The sequence below is a fragment of the Populus alba genome, chromosome 5 (genome assembly GCF_005239225.2).
Source record: "Populus alba chromosome 5, ASM523922v2, whole genome shotgun sequence".
Classification (NCBI taxonomy): Eukaryota; Viridiplantae; Streptophyta; class Magnoliopsida; order Malpighiales; family Salicaceae; genus Populus; species Populus alba.
In genome coordinates, this window is record NC_133288.1 from 5,869,631 (window position 1) to 5,890,293 (window position 20,663).

The 20,663-nt window shown below is 34.8% G+C and overlaps 4 protein-coding genes across 5 annotated transcripts; 1 reads left to right on the forward strand and 3 right to left on the reverse strand.

Moving 5' to 3' along the window:
• Nucleotides 1–685: 685 nt before the first annotated feature.
• Nucleotides 686–1,621, reverse strand: LOC118032563 (protein DOWNSTREAM OF FLC). Its single transcript, XM_035037290.2, has 2 exons — nucleotides 1,341–1,621; nucleotides 686–1,205 (listed from the first exon to the last, which is right to left on the reverse strand). Exons 1-2 carry the CDS (start codon nucleotides 1,486–1,488, stop codon nucleotides 880–882), a joined length of 474 nt encoding a protein of 157 aa, XP_034893181.1. The 5' UTR covers nucleotides 1,489–1,621; the 3' UTR covers nucleotides 686–879.
• Nucleotides 1,622–2,863: 1,242 nt separating this feature from the next.
• On the reverse strand, nucleotides 2,864–5,634 carry LOC118032594 (protein SOSEKI 2). The gene is made up of 5 exons (XM_035037333.2): nucleotides 5,305–5,634; nucleotides 5,134–5,203; nucleotides 4,931–5,043; nucleotides 4,056–4,833; nucleotides 2,864–3,219 (listed from the first exon to the last, which is right to left on the reverse strand). Exons 1-5 carry the CDS (start codon nucleotides 5,501–5,503, stop codon nucleotides 3,105–3,107), a joined length of 1,275 nt encoding a protein of 424 aa, XP_034893224.1. The 5' UTR covers nucleotides 5,504–5,634; the 3' UTR covers nucleotides 2,864–3,104.
• A 7,087-nt stretch (nucleotides 5,635–12,721) lies between these two features.
• Nucleotides 12,722–14,109, reverse strand: LOC118032049 (uncharacterized). Its single transcript, XM_035036626.2, has 3 exons — nucleotides 13,954–14,109; nucleotides 13,230–13,541; nucleotides 12,722–13,091 (listed from the first exon to the last, which is right to left on the reverse strand). The coding sequence occupies exons 1-3, from the start codon at nucleotides 14,092–14,094 to the stop codon at nucleotides 12,966–12,968; spliced, it is 579 nt and encodes a 192-aa protein (XP_034892517.1). The 5' UTR covers nucleotides 14,095–14,109; the 3' UTR covers nucleotides 12,722–12,965.
• Nucleotides 14,110–14,467: 358 nt separating this feature from the next.
• On the forward strand, nucleotides 14,468–17,881 carry LOC118032038 (probable glucan 1,3-beta-glucosidase A). Of its 2 annotated transcripts, none has more exons than XM_035036605.2 (8): nucleotides 14,468–14,718; nucleotides 15,034–15,153; nucleotides 15,566–15,757; nucleotides 16,149–16,310; nucleotides 16,432–16,598; nucleotides 16,723–16,872; nucleotides 16,994–17,346; nucleotides 17,489–17,881. In XM_035036605.2, exons 1-8 carry the CDS (start codon nucleotides 14,557–14,559, stop codon nucleotides 17,668–17,670), a joined length of 1,488 nt encoding a protein of 495 aa, XP_034892496.1. In that variant the 5' UTR covers nucleotides 14,468–14,556; the 3' UTR covers nucleotides 17,671–17,881. The 2 variants fall into 2 exon arrangements, with proteins under 2 accessions (XP_034892496.1, XP_034892506.1); XM_035036615.2 differs by lacking the exon at nucleotides 14,468–14,718 and adding an exon at nucleotides 14,741–14,909.
• Nucleotides 17,882–20,663: the final 2,782 nt, after the last annotated feature.

Sequence of the window (20,663 nt, forward strand, 5' to 3'; positions counted from 1 at the left end):
ATAAGGTCTCGTGAGACTAAATTTAATCTTGAGGGGTAAATATAACTAAAGTCTTGAACTTGAAGGACCATAAAAATCCATCTGACCTTTTTCAAGGAACGAGACAAGGGAGAGGTTCGTCATGCGAGGGCCGTGGCAGAGAGCCAAACGGCGTCGTCTTTATTAATTTGTTTCTTTTTAATTTCTAGTACAATTTGAGTTGATTCTAGCTTAGTACTTTTAGTTTATCAAAAAAGATTAGTCGAACACCTATAGTGTTAAAATTTAAAAGTAATTAAATCATTTATTGACCAAATGTATTACTCAATTATAAATTACTTCATAAGTTTTGGATTTTATTAATTTTTCCTCAAATATATTGGAAAATAAATAATATCATCCTTTACTCCAAAAGCTGATTGGAGATCCACTACTAGTTTTCATATGAGACTCTAATATAAATTTTAATATTTTTTAATAGCATGTTTAATACTTTTTAAATTAAATTCAATTTAAATATTTTAACGAAATTTTATGTTTAAATCATTTTGAATATTAAAAATTAAATTTTAAATGAAATTTATTTTCTAAAAAATATAATAAAAATAAATTAAATATCAACGCCTCTTATTTACCATTTCAAGAAAAGAGATTTTATGTTAAAAGCGATCCAATCTAAGCAAAAGAAAAGGAATAGACACCCTCTTCATAAACTTAGTATTATTAATCAAGTAGATGAAAACAAAACGAAATAGGAGAACACAAACAATGACATCATATGTAGTCTCATGAGCTAAGAGACAAGCTACCAAATAAGTAAACATCAAACCAAGAAGAACACCATAAGTAATTAATTAAAAGATGGGACTAGGTAGCCTATCAAGAATGTTCATTGTTGATCTATTCATCGGATTCTAGAAGTTTCTTGACCAATTCAGCACACCCAGGCAATGCTTCGTCTTTCACAAACCCCAAGGAATTAGCGTAATGAAGATCAGAAATGGCACCGTTGGAACGGGTTAGAATAACTTCAGCACGGTTGCGTACTGGGTGTGCAATTTTGCAGTCAGCCAGAGGACTATCAACAAGAACAACATGGCAAATCCTGTCTGCTTGGTCGCCCGCAACCTTAATCTTGTATGCACCGGCTGAGTCTGTCACACCCTCCAAACTGTATCTAAGCTGTAAGTCTGTTCTGTCTCTGCATTCAATTCTAACCGTTGCACCTGGAGTACGTCACAGTATTCATCAAGAACTACGATCGGATATTATAGTATATTGAATAAAACCCATTCTCTGTATGGAGAAAAGCTGCAATAATTAGAATTAAGGAGGATAAAAAGGAGTGCGTGCGTGCGTACCTGATATGTAAGTAGTTTTTTTGGTCTCGAAGCCACACTGGCAAGTGTCACAGTAGACGCGCCCTCGGACATGGAAAGGGTTTCCCATTCCCCATGCGCTAACAAGTGAAGGGAGCACACACAAGGCAAATAGTAACAGCCTAGCCATGGTTTAGTGGCAAGATCGAGTGAGGAACTAAGAAAGCAGAAGTTGAGAAGATGAGAAACAAAGGTGAAGGGTAAAACGAGTGTGATTATGTTATAGTGAGAGCTTGCTCGTTTTAGGGTGAGAAACTAAGTAAGCAGTGGCTCTAATATTGAGGAGGGGAAGAGTACTGTCACGTGCACGAAAAAAAGAAGATGGACAGCAAGTCTTGCGGCATTACTATCTCTAGGAATTAATTGGTGTCGGTTGGCTTGCTTCAATATTCCTCAAGTCGCGCCAAGAATTCTCTATCAAAGTTCTATTTTATGAAAAATCGAAGCTGACCTCATGGATGAGGAAATATTAAAAGATTTCTGGTGCAATTAAAGCAGATCCAAGGGAAAACAAAGAGGGGTAGACCTAAATTTCCCCCAAAAAAAATTATAGTTTAATGTGTTATGGTGGATCCTAAGGGGAAATACCATTGTTTTCGGCAACGCCCTGGAAATCTTGGGTGCTTTTATCAAGTACCTTGTCTTGGGGAGATCTTTAAGCTCACATCGAATCAAATCACGTGCATTGAAACTGCTTCTTTGCATGAGCCATGAGCAGTAGTCTGTGACCAGCAATTCATGTTTATTTTTCTTAATTAAAAGCTTGATTATTTTCTTACGAAGTTACTTGGATTTTGGGTTTAGCCAGACTGCCTCTGGAAGTCCAATCAGCAAGATGAAGATAGTTGCTGGGCCTAGTAGATCCCAAGCTTGCTAGGTCCTTACGGACCCATGTATTCTAGGCTTGATGCCTCATGATCTTTCTGAGTTTAGTTCAGACTTGTTTTGTTACGTCTATCGGACAAGGAGATTAGAAGAATCCCAAGGATCTAATCAGGAGAAAACACAGAATGATACTGGGTCCTGGACTTCTTTAACTCAGGCCCGATTAAATTGTATCAACTCCATTCGGGCCTACACACATCGGATCTCAGTTAAAAAAAAAAAAAAAGCTCATCTGGAATTCTGCAGAGAAAGAAGAAAATGGCAGACGCTGAACTCGTTGGTCAAAGAATACCCGCCAGGGAAGGTGCAAATGGTGGTTAGATGTATTGGTCAAAGAATACGATTGTCTGTTGATATCCTTTGGCAGGCAGCATGGATCACGTTGAGGACCTTTAATTGCATGAATTTGCCTTTTGACAAGTGCCAAAGACATCAAATTTGGTTGGATACTTTGGTATGATGATTACAGTGATAATAACACACAAAGGATAGGAAATTCTAGGCATTACCTGTCTCCACTCAACAATTTTCCAACATCGAATCCAATCAAAGATGCATCAGTAGAGCGAAAGCAAACAAAGATGGTTGAATGATGAGAAAAACAGATTGAAGGGCAGAAGTCATGATGAAAATGATCGAAATCTCATTAAAGCACACGAAGACAAACAGTAAGTAATAAATGGAATCACACCAGCTAGCACCATGGTTTCCATTTCTCAACGTTCTCCAACTCCAAGATTTACAACATCCTTGTCAAATTAATTTCCACAGCACCACAGTTACCCTGCTAGGTAAAACCCTAATTACTGCTAGTAATAATTAATGCTGCAACCACTTCCACTCAATGGGACGCATCAGTACTCATTTCTTGGTTTGTTTCGAAGATGATGAAGATTTTTTGAGAGGGATGCATTTGCCTCTTGCTGCTTTCTCCTTCACTTCTTCCTGAACATCCTCCATTCCAGCCTTGGTGCACCTGGGTTAGTTTTTTAACAAAGGGAAAACGTTAAATTTAATTCTACGATTAGAAATGGCCAGCATAATACATTACTACAGGAAAACAAAGCATTGCGGATCGACAAGCTTGCAAAAACTAACACAGGCAACCCAAAAAGTTGGTTCGAAAAATTAAAGCAACTTTGCTCGTTCTTTTCGAAGGTACCGTTTCTAGCCATGATCAACCAGATAATCATCACTTGGTGGCAATTAATTAAAGTAAAAAGGTGAGGATTCTCAATTTGTTACAGGGCGTTCACCATGGGAGTTATTATGCTTTCTTTTCCTCAAAAAGTCGAAGATAGGAATCTTTAACTTTAATAATTAAAGCCTCCACTACAACCGCTCTAATTTGACCTTTTTTTTGGTAATTTTCGAAAGGTCAAGACAGAAGTTTAAATTATAAACCAGTCCTTGTAGTCTTAATAAATAAAGAAATAACAGTCCTCTAGCCTTGAAAACTAATAAATCAATCCCTGTGTTTCCATAATTTCATTTCATTTAGCTAGTCCCTCCGTCGATTTTTGTTACAGACTTGACAACCAGATAAGGTCAACGGATTAAGATATTTTAAGAGCTATGGGGATTACATTATTATTATTATTATAAGTATAGGGACCAATTTATAATTGGCTCGTCAAGGAATTAGAATCCATATCAGCTGGTCCACTATGCTACCAAGGTCTCATCTAACATGGATGGTCAACATGCAAACTGTTTGAGGGTCAGAATCAACCTGAACTGAGTCAACTCGACTAGACTTGAAATAATTGCAAAAACGTAACAGGATAGGATCACTAATGACTGGTGACTAACCTTTCTTCATTATAGGAATTTGATCTCTTCAGAGCAGGTTCGTCCACAACTCGGTTCTCACTCATTGACTCGATAATGCTGCCACTAAAATACTCCTTCTCTTCAGACTGTAGATTTCCAAACCTAGGATTCTCGGACATGTAACTAATCATCTCTTCCTCAGCAACCTTAACTGCAGTTTTATACAAGACCCCTCTATGAAGATCGCTTACACTCCTTTTAACCACATTAGCACTGGGACCGTTCACTGTCACAGCTGCAGCCGGTTGCTTTAAACTAGGCACATTGTTTTTTGCTTTGGCCACAGTCAAGTTTCCGCATGAAATGAGTTGGAGTAAGACCGAGTTACGACCCGGTACTGACTCGATGGCAACGGGGTCACCGTCTTCAAAACGTTTGGAGGTATTGTTGGTGCTTTGACGGGGTTTCTCGGAGAGTATTGAGGGTGTTGATTCTGGGGGGGTGTGATGTTGGGTTGACTCAGTGGTGGGGTTTTTGCGGGGTACTTGCTCTTCAAGTTCGTCTGTGGATACCCCTCTTGAACAACGAGAGTGGGGTGTTGTGGAGCTTGTATAGCTTGTTTTCTCTTCATCTTCATATTCTTCTTGTGATTCTTGTGATTCTTCATCATCATATTCTTGATAGTACTTGGTTCCATGCGTTTCTTCGAGCTGTCTGGGCTGTTGAATAGGTTCCAGAAGTTGTTTTCTCTTTGCATGGAGATTAGGTTCCTGAATTAGTTGTCTATTATTGCTTACATGAAGTTGTTGAAGCCTTTCTGCAAAAGAAATGCATGTTACAAATGAGCCCACCAATACAGTGCTGTGCGCAACTTGTAAGTTGTAACAATCATTTATTAATGGAGAGGGACTGACCAGGGCATCCTTCAACGAGTTCGGACCCTTTGAGAACGTATTCAGCTCCATCAGATGGATGGATGATATCATTTTCTGCCAAGTCATTCCAAACATACCCATTCTTGTAGCTCCTAAATGAAAATCAAAACAGTAAATGGAGACCATAAGGAAAGTTTAGCATAAGCAATCAGAGATTGTCAACATGTAACACCAGCATTTACCTTTTGCAAGACCAGGAATATAGAGAGGGCATGCCTTTTCCTCTGAGAACTGTGAGCCTATCCGTGAAATCTATCATGTACAGGACGAAAAACAAAGGAAAGTCACAGGCAAGAATAACATTGAAAAACGAAGGAAAGAAGCAAGAATTCAATTGGCTTGTTATGATCAACCTCTCAAACGAAGGTGTTGATTGGCCAAATGGGAAACTTCCATGTAATGTGGGTGCTCAAGTTGGCCATTTCTGGATAGGTAGTAAACAACTTGAACCTTTTTTATGGGTTTGACCCTTGGTTGCTGCATGCACACTTTGACCCTGTCTGGGCTCATTTCTGATCTTTCTCCTCTGCCTCTTCTAGAACGAGGATCCATATTCTTCAACACTTCCTTTTAGATCACTTTCTTTCTGGTCTCGAAGTCTAATACATGCACACGCAGAGGCCAGCTCCTTTTATGAGGACACGGAGTTAGAGATGATAGAGTGAAAAGGAAAGGTAACAAGAAATACAGAGAGGAGGAGAAGAATCAAAAGGCACAATAAGTACAAATAAGGCCGAACTATATTCTACCCTTATAGATTCACCAATGTTCTATTTCTATCCTGAAAGTTTTTCTTTTCCAATTTTACCACCATAGTCTTAAGAAGCTTTAGTTTTGTCCTCTTACTAATAACTACTAATTAATGAAAAACTGGCCCCTTTTTTAATTGTTTTCTTACTTTCTCTTATTGTTTTCAGAAAATAAATTTAAAATAAATCAACAATTAAACTAGAAAAGTACGCTATTTAATGGTAAATTAGAGGTAACATTTTAGAGACTAAAAGGATGGAAAAGGAAGATTATAAACATTAGATGTGGAAATGTAATGTTGGCTAGTCTACAAGGGTAACAACGAAGTCCACTGAACAAATATCTGGATCCTGATCTTGACTTTGGATGCTTTTGAACAGAGAAGTGTCGTGAATGGAAACAGACATTCGCAGAGTTTTTTTTTTTTTTTTTATCTTTCTAATCTATTAAAATAATATTTTATTTTTATTTTTGAAAACTTACTTTTTACACCAACCTATTAAAATTATTTAAAAATACAAAACATACTTATTTAAAAAAAAAAAAATACAGTTAAACTGCAAGAGAATGTTCAAGTGGATGTGTAGGGTCAATTGCAATGCATGATCCCTGTTTTTTTTTTTTTTTTTTTTTTACTTGGGTTTGTTTCTGCCATTAATCTATCCCTGACTAAGGGGAAAGAAAGGGTGAAAAACCAGTCACTGTGCACCGAAGCTATGACTGTGAGCTTTTTCTGCCATCCCTGGATTGTAGAACGCTAGCACCTTTCCATATATACTGACTTTATTGCCTAGGCGTTGCATCACAATGATCCTAGCTAGCTAATGTTGTAGCCTGTGCCACCAGCAACGACCACTTTACAAAAGAAACCCCCTGTTGCCTGGCTGGCCAAGTTAGGGTTTCATGAGGCTTTCTTTTCTCTGTCTGCTAGCTCTGCAATTTCTTAACTAAGCACTAATATTGCATCAAATAGTTATAGGATTACTTATCCGTTTTTTTTTTTTTTTTTAATAAGTGGTGCTTTTGCGACTCCCAAGGCAGAGATTTTGAATCCAATTTCAAATTTACATGGTTTGGGTGTCAATGAGCCTGTATACTTGAGAGTGATTTTCATATAGCTTCAATGCCCTTTCAGCTTTTATATTACAACAAATTAATGTGCTATTTGTTTGTTGTGTCAAAATAATCATGGTTTCCAAGCGCAATGATCATGAAATATTCTATAGTTTGGACTTCATGACACAGAGAATTCATTAGCTTTTTTATTTTAAAAAAGAAAAAAACTGGAATGCCGCATAAAAATGTATTGTTATACACAGCCTTGGTAGCTGTGTTTTGTCCTGAAGGTTTTTTTTTTATTAAAAAAAAATAATATTCAAATATTGAAATAAAATAAAATTAATTTTAAAAAAATTAGTTTCAATTAATCCAAGTTAGAATAGAAAACATGTAATTAAGTTAATCAAGGTAATTAGAGCTCAGCTAACTTGGCATATCTCGTCAAACAAGTGCCCAGATCATAAAATTGAAAATAACCCTATAAAAAAATAAAGAAGATTATAAAGTTTTATTTTAAAAAAAAAAAAACCATGTTAGCTTCTTAAACTTATAACCCGGTCATTAGACCTAAAACACCTAACATGAAAAAACCATAAAATTCCAATTCTCAACCAATCAAATATTGAATGATAAAAATTTTAAAATATATATATATATATAAAAGAATTCCCAAAAAAATATCAATTAAAATAATGAGGATAAAAAATTAGAAAAACAAAATAAATTTTATATTTGAATTAAAGGGTAAAATTGAAAAGAAAAATCAATTTAGTAAAATGACAAAAAAAAAGAATCAAAAATCAAAATTGACATAAAAATAAAAAGAATGTTTTTGATTCGAGTGTGAAATTGAAAAAAAAATAATAACTTTTACAAAAGTGTCAAAAAAAAAATAATCAAAACAAAGAGGAAGAAATTAGGAAAGCATAATATCATTAATTTGAATTGAAAAATAAAATTGAAAACAATAAAACTCTTACAAGAGGACAAGAAAAAAAAATTAAAAATCCAAATAATGAGTATCGAATTGAAGAATATAATATTTGATAAATTAAGATTGAAATAATAAAATTGAAAACAAATAAAATTTATATAAAATAACTAAAACAAAAAATTAAACAATCAAATGAATAAAAACTCAAGTTGAAGTACTAACAACCAAGAGAGTCAATTAATAATTTTCAAGGGAGGAGAGAGAAAAATAAGGGGGGAAGGTGACATCATCAATTTTACAATTTTATGTATTGAGTTATTTTCTCTTGTTTTCCTGTTTATGCTAAATTTGCATTAAATTTTTTTTAGGCGACATTATCAATTCTTATCATTCTAAAATCTAAATCCTACTGAACTCAAACTTTCTAATATAAGATGAACAATTCACAACATAGATTTAAAAACACACAAGTATGTTTGTAATTATTTATAACTAACATAAGAATACATTTATTTCTTTTTTCTTTAATGGTAACTATTGTTATTTTTAACTAGGTGTATAATATGAAAGACAATGCTGAAAGTTTAAAATTACTTTCTTTGGTCTAGAACAAAAATATCAATAATGTTATAATAAGTATTTTTTTAATGGATATGTCTTCCATGCTAAAGATTATGGCTACGAGGGTAGAAATACTTATAACAATGAAATTTATATTAAGAGATCAATTTTTAATGAATTTAATATTAATTACTATGACAAGTTAAAATTAAGAAGTTATGAAATTGTGATATTATATAATATAAAATACAATTTTTTTATTCAAATATTGTTGATATTTGAATCAATTAATAAAAAAATTATCGCAAACCTCACCATTTTTTTTTTTTTGGCTGAAATCAATAAAAGAGACATACTTATAACAAGAGACAAACTTATCACCACTCACGAACAGTCCTATGCTGCAAAGATCGTCGTTTGATGTCATCTACCATCAAGGAATATGTTCAACACAATCACTGCAATACATAACCGCATGTTCATGTATATATTGTATTGATTGTTTGCTGATAATTATTTTTATTTATTAATTGGAGGAACATTAATCTTTTTTTTAGGAGGCATGGTGTAAATGCCAGTCCAATATCATACAGAAGAAGAAGAAAGAGTAGAGTAGATGTCCAATCAAATATGATATTCGACCGTACGTCAGCTTGGTTGAAACAGATCAAATCGAAAGGAAAAAGATGAGAACCTCCATTATTTCACATGATCTGCCCCACACCAACACAAAACAATGGTAAATATCAAACAATGAACAAAGGGAATGGGCCTAAATTCCCTTTTTACAATAATGTAGCCGAGGCAAAAGGGAATGTTTGTAGACCCAAGATCCTAAATTAATCATCTCAATCTAATTGGTTCACCATGACCCAAAATCCCACAAATTATTTAACATGATCATAGCCCAGAAATATTGTGACATATTCTTCCAATCACTTCACATTTTCATCATAGTAGCCCTCACAGCACTATTCATTTTTAAATTTCAAATCTAATATTAGTTTCTTGATGTAGCAGAGATAGATCTTCCACAATTTAGTTCCATATTTTGAAAAAAAAAAAAAAAAAAAACTACGACTTGACCTCCTGGCTCTTGCGCAAGGCTAGATTTGTCGTGATGCAGGCAACATTCAATTATTCAGTGGCTCTTGCTGTCCTCTTTCCTGCCAAATATCGAGCAAAAGTACTTGCTCGGATGCATGAAAAAGCTTTGCATGCATGGGTGTAATATGGTAGCAAGTACTACTCTGCTTGACAGACACTTAGCCGTATGTGTATGGAAGGGTGTCTTGAATAATTCTACATGTGATTTTACACATTAATCCTCCTAGTTTATGGTTTCTCAGGAAAAATATATTCAATTTAATCCCTAAACAGGGATGGTCAATGTCGGTCAAGAGATTATTTAATTATTTTTAATATTCTAAAGATCAATTAATAATAATTATATTTACTCAAAAAACCATTCTTCATTGAGATATATAAAAAAAATGAAATTTATAAAAAAAATATCAATTTAATATTAGATCGGGCAAACACAATTTAAATTTTAAAAACAAGCACAATTTAAGTAACTTGAGAGAGTGACGATGGAATAAATAGTACGAGTGGAGATAAAAAGAGCAAAGGGCGAGAGAGAACAGAGAAGACCTCGTGGATAGAGCTAAGGCCATTCCTTTTTGGGGTGCAGTGGACTTGTCAAGTCGTGGCCACCACCTCTGGCCTGCGTAGCTCACATATTGTTGAATTCGATTCTTTCATTTGCAGAGATAGACATTTATTGTCGAGTGCATGCACTTGGGCTCCGATGATCGAACTTTTTTTATTTTTTATTCCGAATTACAAACTTAAAATTCGGTGATTATTTATATAAAATATACTTTAAAAAATCACCCAGTACAATAAGCCTCGGCTGCGGTACGCCTACATGATGTCTAGATGCTGCTGCCCTGGATTTGTGAGTCCGTTTTACCTGTTTGAACCGCTGACTACTCGTTCTGGCGAGGGACCTTTAGGCATCGTAGGTCTCCCTCCAAAGGGCAACTTTAGAAGGTTGCATCAAATTGAATGGTCGATTTCTTTTCTAAGTCTGCCATTAGACAGATGTGACTCAAACCTGTTCCTTTACTCTCTTTCACTTTGTGTGAAGAGTCCTCCATGGGGGAGCCTCTACACGTGAAGCCTATCCTTTTCATTTCCCTTTTCCATCTCTCGTTTGACATAGAAAAAACGACGTCTTCATTAATCGCACAGGCATTGCCGAGAACACAGTCTACGGGCTCAACGTATGGGTCTAAAATACAGAGACTAGGACAAAGACAGACATGAAAGGGGGCGAAGGTTTTGTGGATGCACTTCAAATTCTTCAGCGCGTTGGCCCTGGTTTACTCTTCTCCTTTAACAGACACGAGAACGCATGAAACTGAAAGTCTCAAACACAGTAGTTTAATCAGCAATCATCTCTCAGCTTGTAACTAGCAAACACCAAATAAAGTGGAGACTCCAGCCAATACTTGGGTGTGGTCGAGAAAGATCTGTAACACATGTATCAAAAGATTTGCAGGAGAGAATGATTGAACCAACATTAATCTGTCAAAGTTACAAGAGTATTTGGGCAGTAATATGGCCGTTGACTCAGAGCTTTCAGCTCCTTTCCTTGAGCACAGCCTGTCCATTCTTGGCCGCTAATAAGTTTGGGGGTGTGAGCGAGAATGGAATTGTAAAATGTAGGGAAAAAATGAATATCTTATGCAACAGCGAGATATTCAGGTAAAACTTGCTGTGATATCACCAAGTGCATAACTAAATTACCACTCCATTACTAAGTGACATGACCAGAGCCAGAGCATCAACACACGTAGATATCTCTAAAGACCATTATATGAGTTGCACTAATGAATAAATAAATCAGGAGATGGAATTGTTAATAGCATTTTAACACCAAATAATTTAATGCATTGGACTACTTTAAGCAATCTACATTAGTTGGAGCTTGGACTAACATAAGAAAATGCAAAAATAGTCGAACAACCCAAGAAACATTCCAGTGATTCTTGCAGTCAGAAACTTATATTTCTTGTTGCACAACAAATCCAAACAGAGGTTCAAAGGGAAATGGCACAATGTCATATTCACCAATTAATTAGATGACAATGCTAACTTTATTGCAAGAAAAATTGGGGAAAAAAGCAGAAGAAATGTAAAACAAAATCAATGATTGAAAATTTTCACTACAAATTCTATGGGACACTAGTATTGACCAACCACGCACAAAATTCTCTAACCACCTTCAATCCAAGACACCATGAGAAAACCGGTTCTGTCCACAAGTCTATTTTCAAGGAAGCCAAAAAGTGAACAAAAATAAACCTATTACAAACTTGACAGAGTGCATTAAAGCAGAAAGAATACAAATCCAGACATATCTTTATTTTGCCAAAACAGATGAAAATTTAAAACACGTAACTTTCTAAGGCAGAAGGACAACAAAACTCTTTGCAAGCCCCCACTGAATAGATTCACCACTACTTTGCTAATTAGCTGTTGAATATGGACGGATATTGACAATGGCTGCATGAATCGTGTATTTTCTTTCATATAGCACACTATATTGAAACTCAGGACTGAACTTCAGTCTGGGATTCACCAGCTTCTTTCCTACCAGTAAACATGCAAGCCTCTCACTCTAGAGGACCGGGCATCTTGTGAGTTCGCATATCTGGTTGGCCAACGCTACAAATGCCTCACCTACAGGTTGTAACATAACAGATCCTATCCCGATTAAAAACTATATTGGTTAATGTGACTACTAACACCACTAAAGAACCCTGACGTGCCATGATAAGGAATAAATGGAACAAAACTAGACACTTCATGTCCCAGATGGAAGCAGTGTACCAAAAATCTAGTAGAAGCACAATGCAAAAACATATTATAAACATGCCAGGGCCAAGAATGTCAACATAAACAGCTAGAAAAAACAGCACACACCATTAAATGAAGTTTCATTCAGAAACCAGAATCCTTAAAGTCAATTACAGCTACATTTAGTTGATGTGCAGGATGATCACTACTAAATGAATTTTAGAGGAGACTCCTATATAGGCTCAGACCGCAAAAGCACCTAGACCCTGATCTATCCCCAACCTTGCAAATTACATGTAAGCCTGTCAGAGATGGATTCTCTGAAAGTGCAGGGTTTCAAACCTGTTAGTGCAATTAATGCATAGGGATTAAGATGAATTGCTAGCCTTGTTTAAATCAAACATGATCAGTATAACATAACCGCTGTCAACAAATGTCTTTATTAACGAACCTTCACTATATAGATAGCACACACATAATACAAGGCTGAATGGTGTGTACCAGAAATTTTGAAATCTTTCTTTGGTTTTACCATAGCACTCATGATATATAAAAATTGTAATAACCCCAAAAGCACAGCATCATTTGACACAATAAAAAAAGACAGAAACTGGTGATGGTAACATTTTATTCACAATAGAAAAACTTGAAAAGTCACAGCACAAGACCACTGATTGAAGTGTCATAAAATATCAGGTCTTCAAAAGATGTTACCAATTCTACACCCGATAATTCCAACAAGTCTTAAGAATCTATCAAACAAAGAAATGGAGAAAATCTCATAATAATGCGTATGAGGTTGGAAAGCTTGGGCAAGAACAAAATGAGAAGGTAAGAGAAATCTCAGCGACGTTTAGGAAATTGTTGGGCAAGCAATTTAGCAATCTCTGAAACTCCAACTCTCTCTTTGCCTTCCAACATGGTCCTTAACTTCTCCTCTGAAAGAACATCTTTCTTCATGCCAGGGTTCTGCAAGCCATTCATCCATTATTCGTCAATCACTTGCAAGAAATGTATGCAAGTCCATCAAAGAGAACATTTTCCCGGCAACATTCCTATTGCTATTTCTAGTAATACTAAAAGAGGGTAGTGACAATAGATAGAAACCTGACGATTGTTGAGCTTGATGAACCTGGTGATGAGTTGGGAGATATCAGAGGCAGGAGGATCACGAATCCCGAGAAATTTACCCAAGTTGCACTTAGAGGATGGTGTCAGCTTGGCTTTGACTTGGGCATTAACAACACTCCCCCAAGAAGCATAGGCTGGGTGCTTCACTACTGCTTTCTTCAAACTTCTACTTGCCTTACCACCTGCTGCCGCCATTTTTTTTAAATCCTTCTGCTGCTGCACTGTTTCAATCTTCACCTTCAATTCCCAAATCAAAACTTGGCCGATTCCTGCAGTGCCAGGATTGAACTGGACACAAAATTAAAAACCCTTAACCTAAAAGATGAAAAAAGAATACAAAGTCCACTTTGACAGCAATAAAGCTCCACAAATCCTAAATTCCCTATTTTCGCTCACATATAACAGAAACTAAAAATCTAAAATGAAAGCAAAAAAATACGATGCAAACAGCTACGGACTACAAATTCAGTAACTAATAACATGATAAAATTATGGGATAAGCTATAACATACCAACTGATTAAGCAAAATTGAGTGAGAATTCAAAAATTGTTTATTTCATTTAGTTTTGGCAATCAAAACTTAAACCATATGAGCAATCATTAGATTTTACAGCTTGCTTGCTTCTTCATTTCCAACAGGCATCCAGTAACAGTAATCGATAAGGCTCTGAGACAGAGAGAGGGGGAAAGAGAGAGTACCTGAGGCTGTGGGGATCCAAGAAGAGAACAGGACACTCTGCTCGTAACTGGAAACGCTCTAGTTTCAAACCCAAGGCCAAGTGAGGAGACAAGGGAAATAAATAACTGCTTAATGTGCAAGGGTTTTAATGTGGGCTTCATCGATCCGGCCCATTTTTCTAATAGCTAAGTTCTTACATTGCCCTCTTGGTATTTTCTCCTCGCGACAATTTCATTTTTTTCCCTGTAAGATAACCTGATTGATAAAACTCAAAATTATAAATATTTTTTCTTATAATAAATATAAAAACTGCTACTTTAGAAGGAACTGGCTTCAGGACTCCTGCCATGCAAGCAAAGCAGATTGTAGACCTCCTTGTTTTTCTATTGATTAATAACCATAAGAGGCATTTTATGATCGAAGAGAAATACCCTTTGATTATCCAAAAGCTTGGTGTAGAAATTCCCCTCCTTTTGCAATGTCTTTGGGGCAAGGCTACCCCCACAAAAAGAAAGAAAAAAAGAAAAGAAAAGGAAGGGCCCAGGGTACATATGCTTCTAGCTTCTGAAACGCTGTCCAACCTCAAAATCCTTCCATTCACAGACAAAGGGTGCGAATAAAAAATGGCTTACTATTTACTAGTCTTTCCTTTACTCTTGCTTTTCTGTGCTCCATCTCCATCTCTTGCACAGCCGTTTAAAGCTGTGAATTTAGGAAATTGGCTCGTTAATGAAGGATGGATGGAACCTTCTCTCTATGATGGGATGCCCAACAATGATCTCCTGGTAATTTTAGCTTTACTCTATCATCCTGATTCCTGATCATCAACATATCACTCAGGTCTCATGTGTGAACTATCCACCACAACATCATTATATCTATCCCAAGCCCTCACTTCATTGATTAAGACCTCTCTCGACGTCTTAGTCCTTGAAAGACCATGCAACTTCTTTACTTTATTTTCCCTTACTACCAGGTATAATTGTTTTAGTCGTATTTACTACTAGTTTTGAATTAAGCTGATAATCTCTCTCTCTCTCTCTCACACCCACGTATATCTTATTGTCGTTTTACTAATTTGTGTTTTAAATTTACTGTAGGATGGAACTCAAGTGCGGTTCTTCTCCACAAGGCTACAGAAGTATCTTTGCTCAGAAAATGGAGGTGGAACCATTCTTGTGGCCAATCGGCCCTCAGCCTCGGACTGGGAAACTTTCAGAGTAACTAAAATCTTTAAACTAGCACTTGTGTTCTTGCCCAGTGGTGGTGATAGGTGCTTGTTCCCTTTTTCTGCACCAGGATTCAAACCTTTCTGTACATCAGTAGCGGTGCCTTATATGTTTATTGGATTTGCAGGATTTTTAGTGAGTCATGAGATTAGTCGTGGTACATGCAAACTGATTCAAATACTCACATAAATCAAAAAAATAAAAATAAAATTCTTTAAACTAATGATCTAGCTAGACTTAGTACATTAGTACTACTATTTACCTTTATTTGTTCTGGATAATATCTATGAGTATTTACCTTTACTTTGCTGTGCTTTTAACTGGACTTGTAAGCTTTGTTTATAATTTTAATCTCATGCTGCACGTTTCTCATCTTTACTTTACCGATGATTTTATTACACAGTTGTGGAGGATCAGTGAGACATATTTCAACTTTAGGGTGTTCAACAAGCAGTTTGTGGGGCTAGAGGATCAAGGAAACAAAGTAACAGCAGTTTCAGATACTGCTGGAAACCCAGAAACGTTCCAGATCATAAGGAAAAATGATGATAGGAGTATAGTTCGCCTCCAAGCATCAAATGGACAATTCCTTCAGGTTTTCCTTATTCTTTATTTTTTTTCTCAACAATTGTACTTTTAATTTCTTTTATTTTTTTGTCATTTGAGCTCTGGAACTTTCACCGAACTAGTTTGTTTTAGATTGATGGTAAATTTCTCCTTTGGTGTACAAAATAAATCTGATACAGGAAAATCACACCATGAAAAGTGTCTTGTGGACTAAAATACGATCATTTTAGTGACTCCAGGCTCTTATCAGTTAAAAGAGCAGTAGTGTACATGCTAGTGATCAACACTTTGGATCATTGTACTATAAGTGGCGTAGCTAACTATCAGTTTAATACCCTTAATTACCATATGCGTGTGTGTTAGCTTAATATATCATCCGCATTACATGAGGGATTACTATGCTTCTGCTGTGTATTCAGGCAATATCAGAGGCACTGGTAACTGCAGATTATGTAGGCTCAGGTTGGGACGACGGTGATCCATCAGTCTTCAAAATGACTATTGTCAATCCCAACGCCATACGAGGTGAATATCAACTCACAAATGGTTATGGTCCAGACAGAGCCCCCCAAGTCTTGCAGGTAAAAGTTGTAATTCATAGCATAAACAAGAGAACCGAAGTTTGTGCTAGGCTGCTCGCATTTTAGCAACTATAAGTATAACTAAACCACGAATGACTTGCAAATTACCTGTTCATCCCAGGATCACTGGAACTCTTACATCACTGACGAGGACTTCAGATTCATGTCAGCAAATGGTCTTAATGCTGTCAGAATTCCTGTTGGATGGTGGATCGCATGCGATCCGCCGCCTAAACCTTTTGTTAGTGGCTCTTTGAAAGCCCTAGACAATGCTTTTACATGGGCACAGTGAGTATCCTTTACTAAATGAAATCAATTGAAGGTTTGATGTTGTTTTTGGGAACCTTTTTCTGTACAGGTTCTATAAACAACTCTGATGATGGTTTACATATTTACATGTATATTTATGTAGGGAATACGGAATGAAGGTAATTGTTGATCTGCATGCGATTCAAGGTTCACAAAATGGCAATGGTCATAGTGGGACACGAGATGGGTACCAAGAATGGGGAGATTCCAACATTCAAGATACTGTGGCTGTCATAGATTTCCTTGCAGAGAGGTAAGACTTTAAGTTTTTTTTCTACACATTCTCCATACTGTGAATTACCTTCCAAATCAAATCAGGTTGCTTATACATGAAAAATTATTTGAATTCTGATGTAATGTTTGCTACTAAACAGGTATGCCAACAATACAAGTCTTGCAGCAATCGAATTGATGAACGAGCCAATGGCCCCAGGCATCAGTCTAGACACCCTAAAGGAGTATTATCAAGCTGGATACGATGCCGTAAGGAAGTACACTCAAGATGCTTATGTGATCCTCTCCAATCGACTAGGGAACGCTGATGCAAAGGAGCTCCTCTCATTTGCAAGCAGTCTGCATTGCGTAGCCATTGATGTGCATTATTACAACCTATTCTCAGATTCATTCAGTAATATGAATGCGCAACAGAACATTGACTTTATCCATAATCAGCGGTCTAGTGATCTCGATACCTTGACCACTGCCAATGGTCCATCCATTTTTGTTGGTAAGTCCAAAACCAATGTTTACGCAATCAAAACCAGTTGAAGTTTTTCCTAACCCTAGTCTACCTCTTAACTGCAATTGAAGATAATGCTCCGACTAGTTCAAAAGGTAATATGCTGAACCGTGTGCTGAGATTTTTGCAGGGGAATGGACTGGAGAATGGGAAGTGAACGGAGCATCGATGCAAGATTATCAAAACTTTGCTGAAGCTCAAATCGAAGTCTACGGGCGTGCCCAATTTGGATGGGCATATTGGGCTTACAAGTGTGCCGCCAACTACTGGAGTCTAAAATGGATGATCGAGAACAACTACATAAAGCTCTAGATTCCGACAATGGCTATTATTACATCAGGACGTAGTAACTGGCTTTTGGGCTCCTTCTATGCATGAAAAAGCCAACAGTGCTCCTTTTTCTGTTAATTGTAACCAAGATTAATAATGGGGATTAATTTACCTCTATATCTATCATCTTGATTGCCAAATAGCATCGAGGGTAGCTGAGGATTTGAAATAGACCTCTGCATATATTTTCTAAGTTACTACTTACAATTGGATCAAAACTAGTAGATGGAAAAAGGACTAAGTGAGATTTAAAAAAGAAGAAAAAAAACCTATTGTGTTCGCTACCTCTATTTTATAATTATTTTATTGATACTTTAAATGTATGAAAGGGATTATCTTAGTTCATAAAATGTTAAAGATTTTTTAAACCCTGCGAAAGTTGAAAAAATGAATGTTGAAGAGTTATAATGCTGATCATGCATATGATTTGATTACGAGGGGTAGTATAAATAATAAGGGTTCGTGTAATGGAGTCAAGTCTATATCAAAATTAAAATCTTGAAAATATAAATGCTTTAAATGTTATGAAGTGTGGTACTTTAGAAAGAATTATCCCAAGTGGAAAGATAAAAGGAAAAAAAAGAGAAAACTTATTATGCTACAAATATTACTAATGAAAAGAAAATTTCTGGTGAGGCTGAAGATATTATGGTTGAATCTAAGGAGTCCCATACATTTGGGCTGGATGAGATTTACTCAATTGAGTCAATTCTTTTCTCCTATCCGATTGACATGGAACTAGAATTATGATGATCAACGTCTATATTTAATTCGGCTTTTAAAAGAGAGAACAAGTTGATTTTTGAGATGAATAGATATTAATTTTTTTATTTTATATTTTGATCGTTTTAATATATTTATTTTAAAAAATAAAAAAAAATTTATTTTAATGTATTTCAAAATGAAAAACATTTTTTAAAAAAATAACTACAGTTACATTTCCAAACAAAATCTTAAAAGCTACATTTTAAAGTAAGCAACAATCTTAGTTTAATGGCTATAAAATTAATGGCTCAATCTGTTTTATATGTTGAGATATTTATATGCCAAGCCTTTAGGTTAGTGGAGTCTTAGAAGAGACTTAACAGCTGCATTTTAAAGTAAGCTACAATCTTAGTTTAATGGCTATAAAGTTAATGACTTAATATATTTTATATATTGAGATATTTAATTAAACTATTTTTATATTCTTAATTCATCCAATTTTATTCTTCAATATAAGTTAAGTTTCTAATATATTATTTTAGCACTTTTTAAATCACAACAGCTAAAATTAAATACAAGGTAAGGAAGGATTTGTGAAAGTTTCAAAGTTAAATATATAGAATTAAAGGAATTGCAGGACGATGATCATTAAAGAATTACAAAAGTTAAGAAGATAAATAAATAAAGGGTAAAAAGGAACTAATCTCTATGTCCGGTTGGAGAGTTGGAAATTGGAGACAAGTTTGGTTAATGATGTTGGTGGGGCCCACTAAATGACAATAATGCCCATATTCTGAATGAATTATTGGTATCTCCTGCTTCCTGATTGTGATCGCTGTACAAACGTTTTTTTTTTTTTTTTTTTTAGAGATTTTAAATTAATAATTTTAATATTTTTTATTATTTTGATGTTTGAATATAAAAATATTATTTTTAAATAAAAAATATTTTAAAAAACAATTTATATCTGATTTCCAAAACAGGCCTGTTATCTTCTTAAATGAGTGGCGGGTAAACCTCGGGCTATAGACCCACGAGGGACCCAACAATTGACAGAAATTGCGCATAATACTTCTTTTCGGTAATAATAATAATAATAATAATAATAATAATAATAATAATAACAACAACGAAATGATTTAAAAATAATATATTGTCAATAAACAACTGATTTAACTCACGAAACCAACGGTCTAAACATTTTCCAATTCGAATCACGATAACTATGATTGTAACTATTGCTTATAATTGTCGTTGTCCGAACCTTATTTGATGGAAAAACAATCACAACTTTACACACGAGATTAATTGGCACATCCACCACAGGGTGTGCCCACGAAATATAAATGCTTTACTAGCTATTTGACTCTCTTTTTCGGGGTTGGATAGTTTTTTTTAATCATAAAAAATAAACATGACAGCACTTTATACGTGTTTCTTATATAAAAATCAGTATTAAATTTAAAAATTTAAGCAAGTATTTAATTAAATAATTTGAAAATTATTAGTGCACCTAAAATAAATTAATAAGCTTTATTTTTAATTAATCAAAGTTAACCAATCAAATCCATAATATAAAGTTGTGGATTCAATTATATTCAATAAAATTTTTAAATATTTTTATTTAACTACATGATAAAAAAATATAAATTTTCAAAATTAATTAGCCAAATATATAACCCGATTCATGAACTTAATCAAAGTTCAATAATTTTTTATTTACACCAATTAAAATCGAAGCAATTGCCCTTCAATTCAGCCATAAAAAGATGCAACCAATAAAAAAAAATAATTTAAATGACCTAAATAAAAAGAAATTCATTGTAGGAATACATAGTAAATTGTGAGGGGAGTTATAATGACACGAAAAATAGTATTTTTTCCATGCATTTTAATATTTTGTTAATTGTTATATGCATAGTAATAATAAAAAAAGGAGAAAATAATTAAAAATAAAACAAATTACAAAACCATAAATTTATAGCTTTTAAAATAAGAAGTGGTGGGATTCATCTTTGTTAGGATTGATTCATAAATGTTATCAAGTAATCATGAATTTCAAGTCTAAAGTTTTTTAACTTTAGAGAATATACTGTAAAATAATATAAAACAATTATGTTGGATTTAAATTCCACTAAAGTTAAATAAGTTTTTCATAGAAAATAAAACTGAATCTATTTAAATTGAAGCTAATTATTAATTAAATCTAAATATTAGATTAAACAACAAATTATATACTACAAAAAATAAAATAGACATACATACAAAAC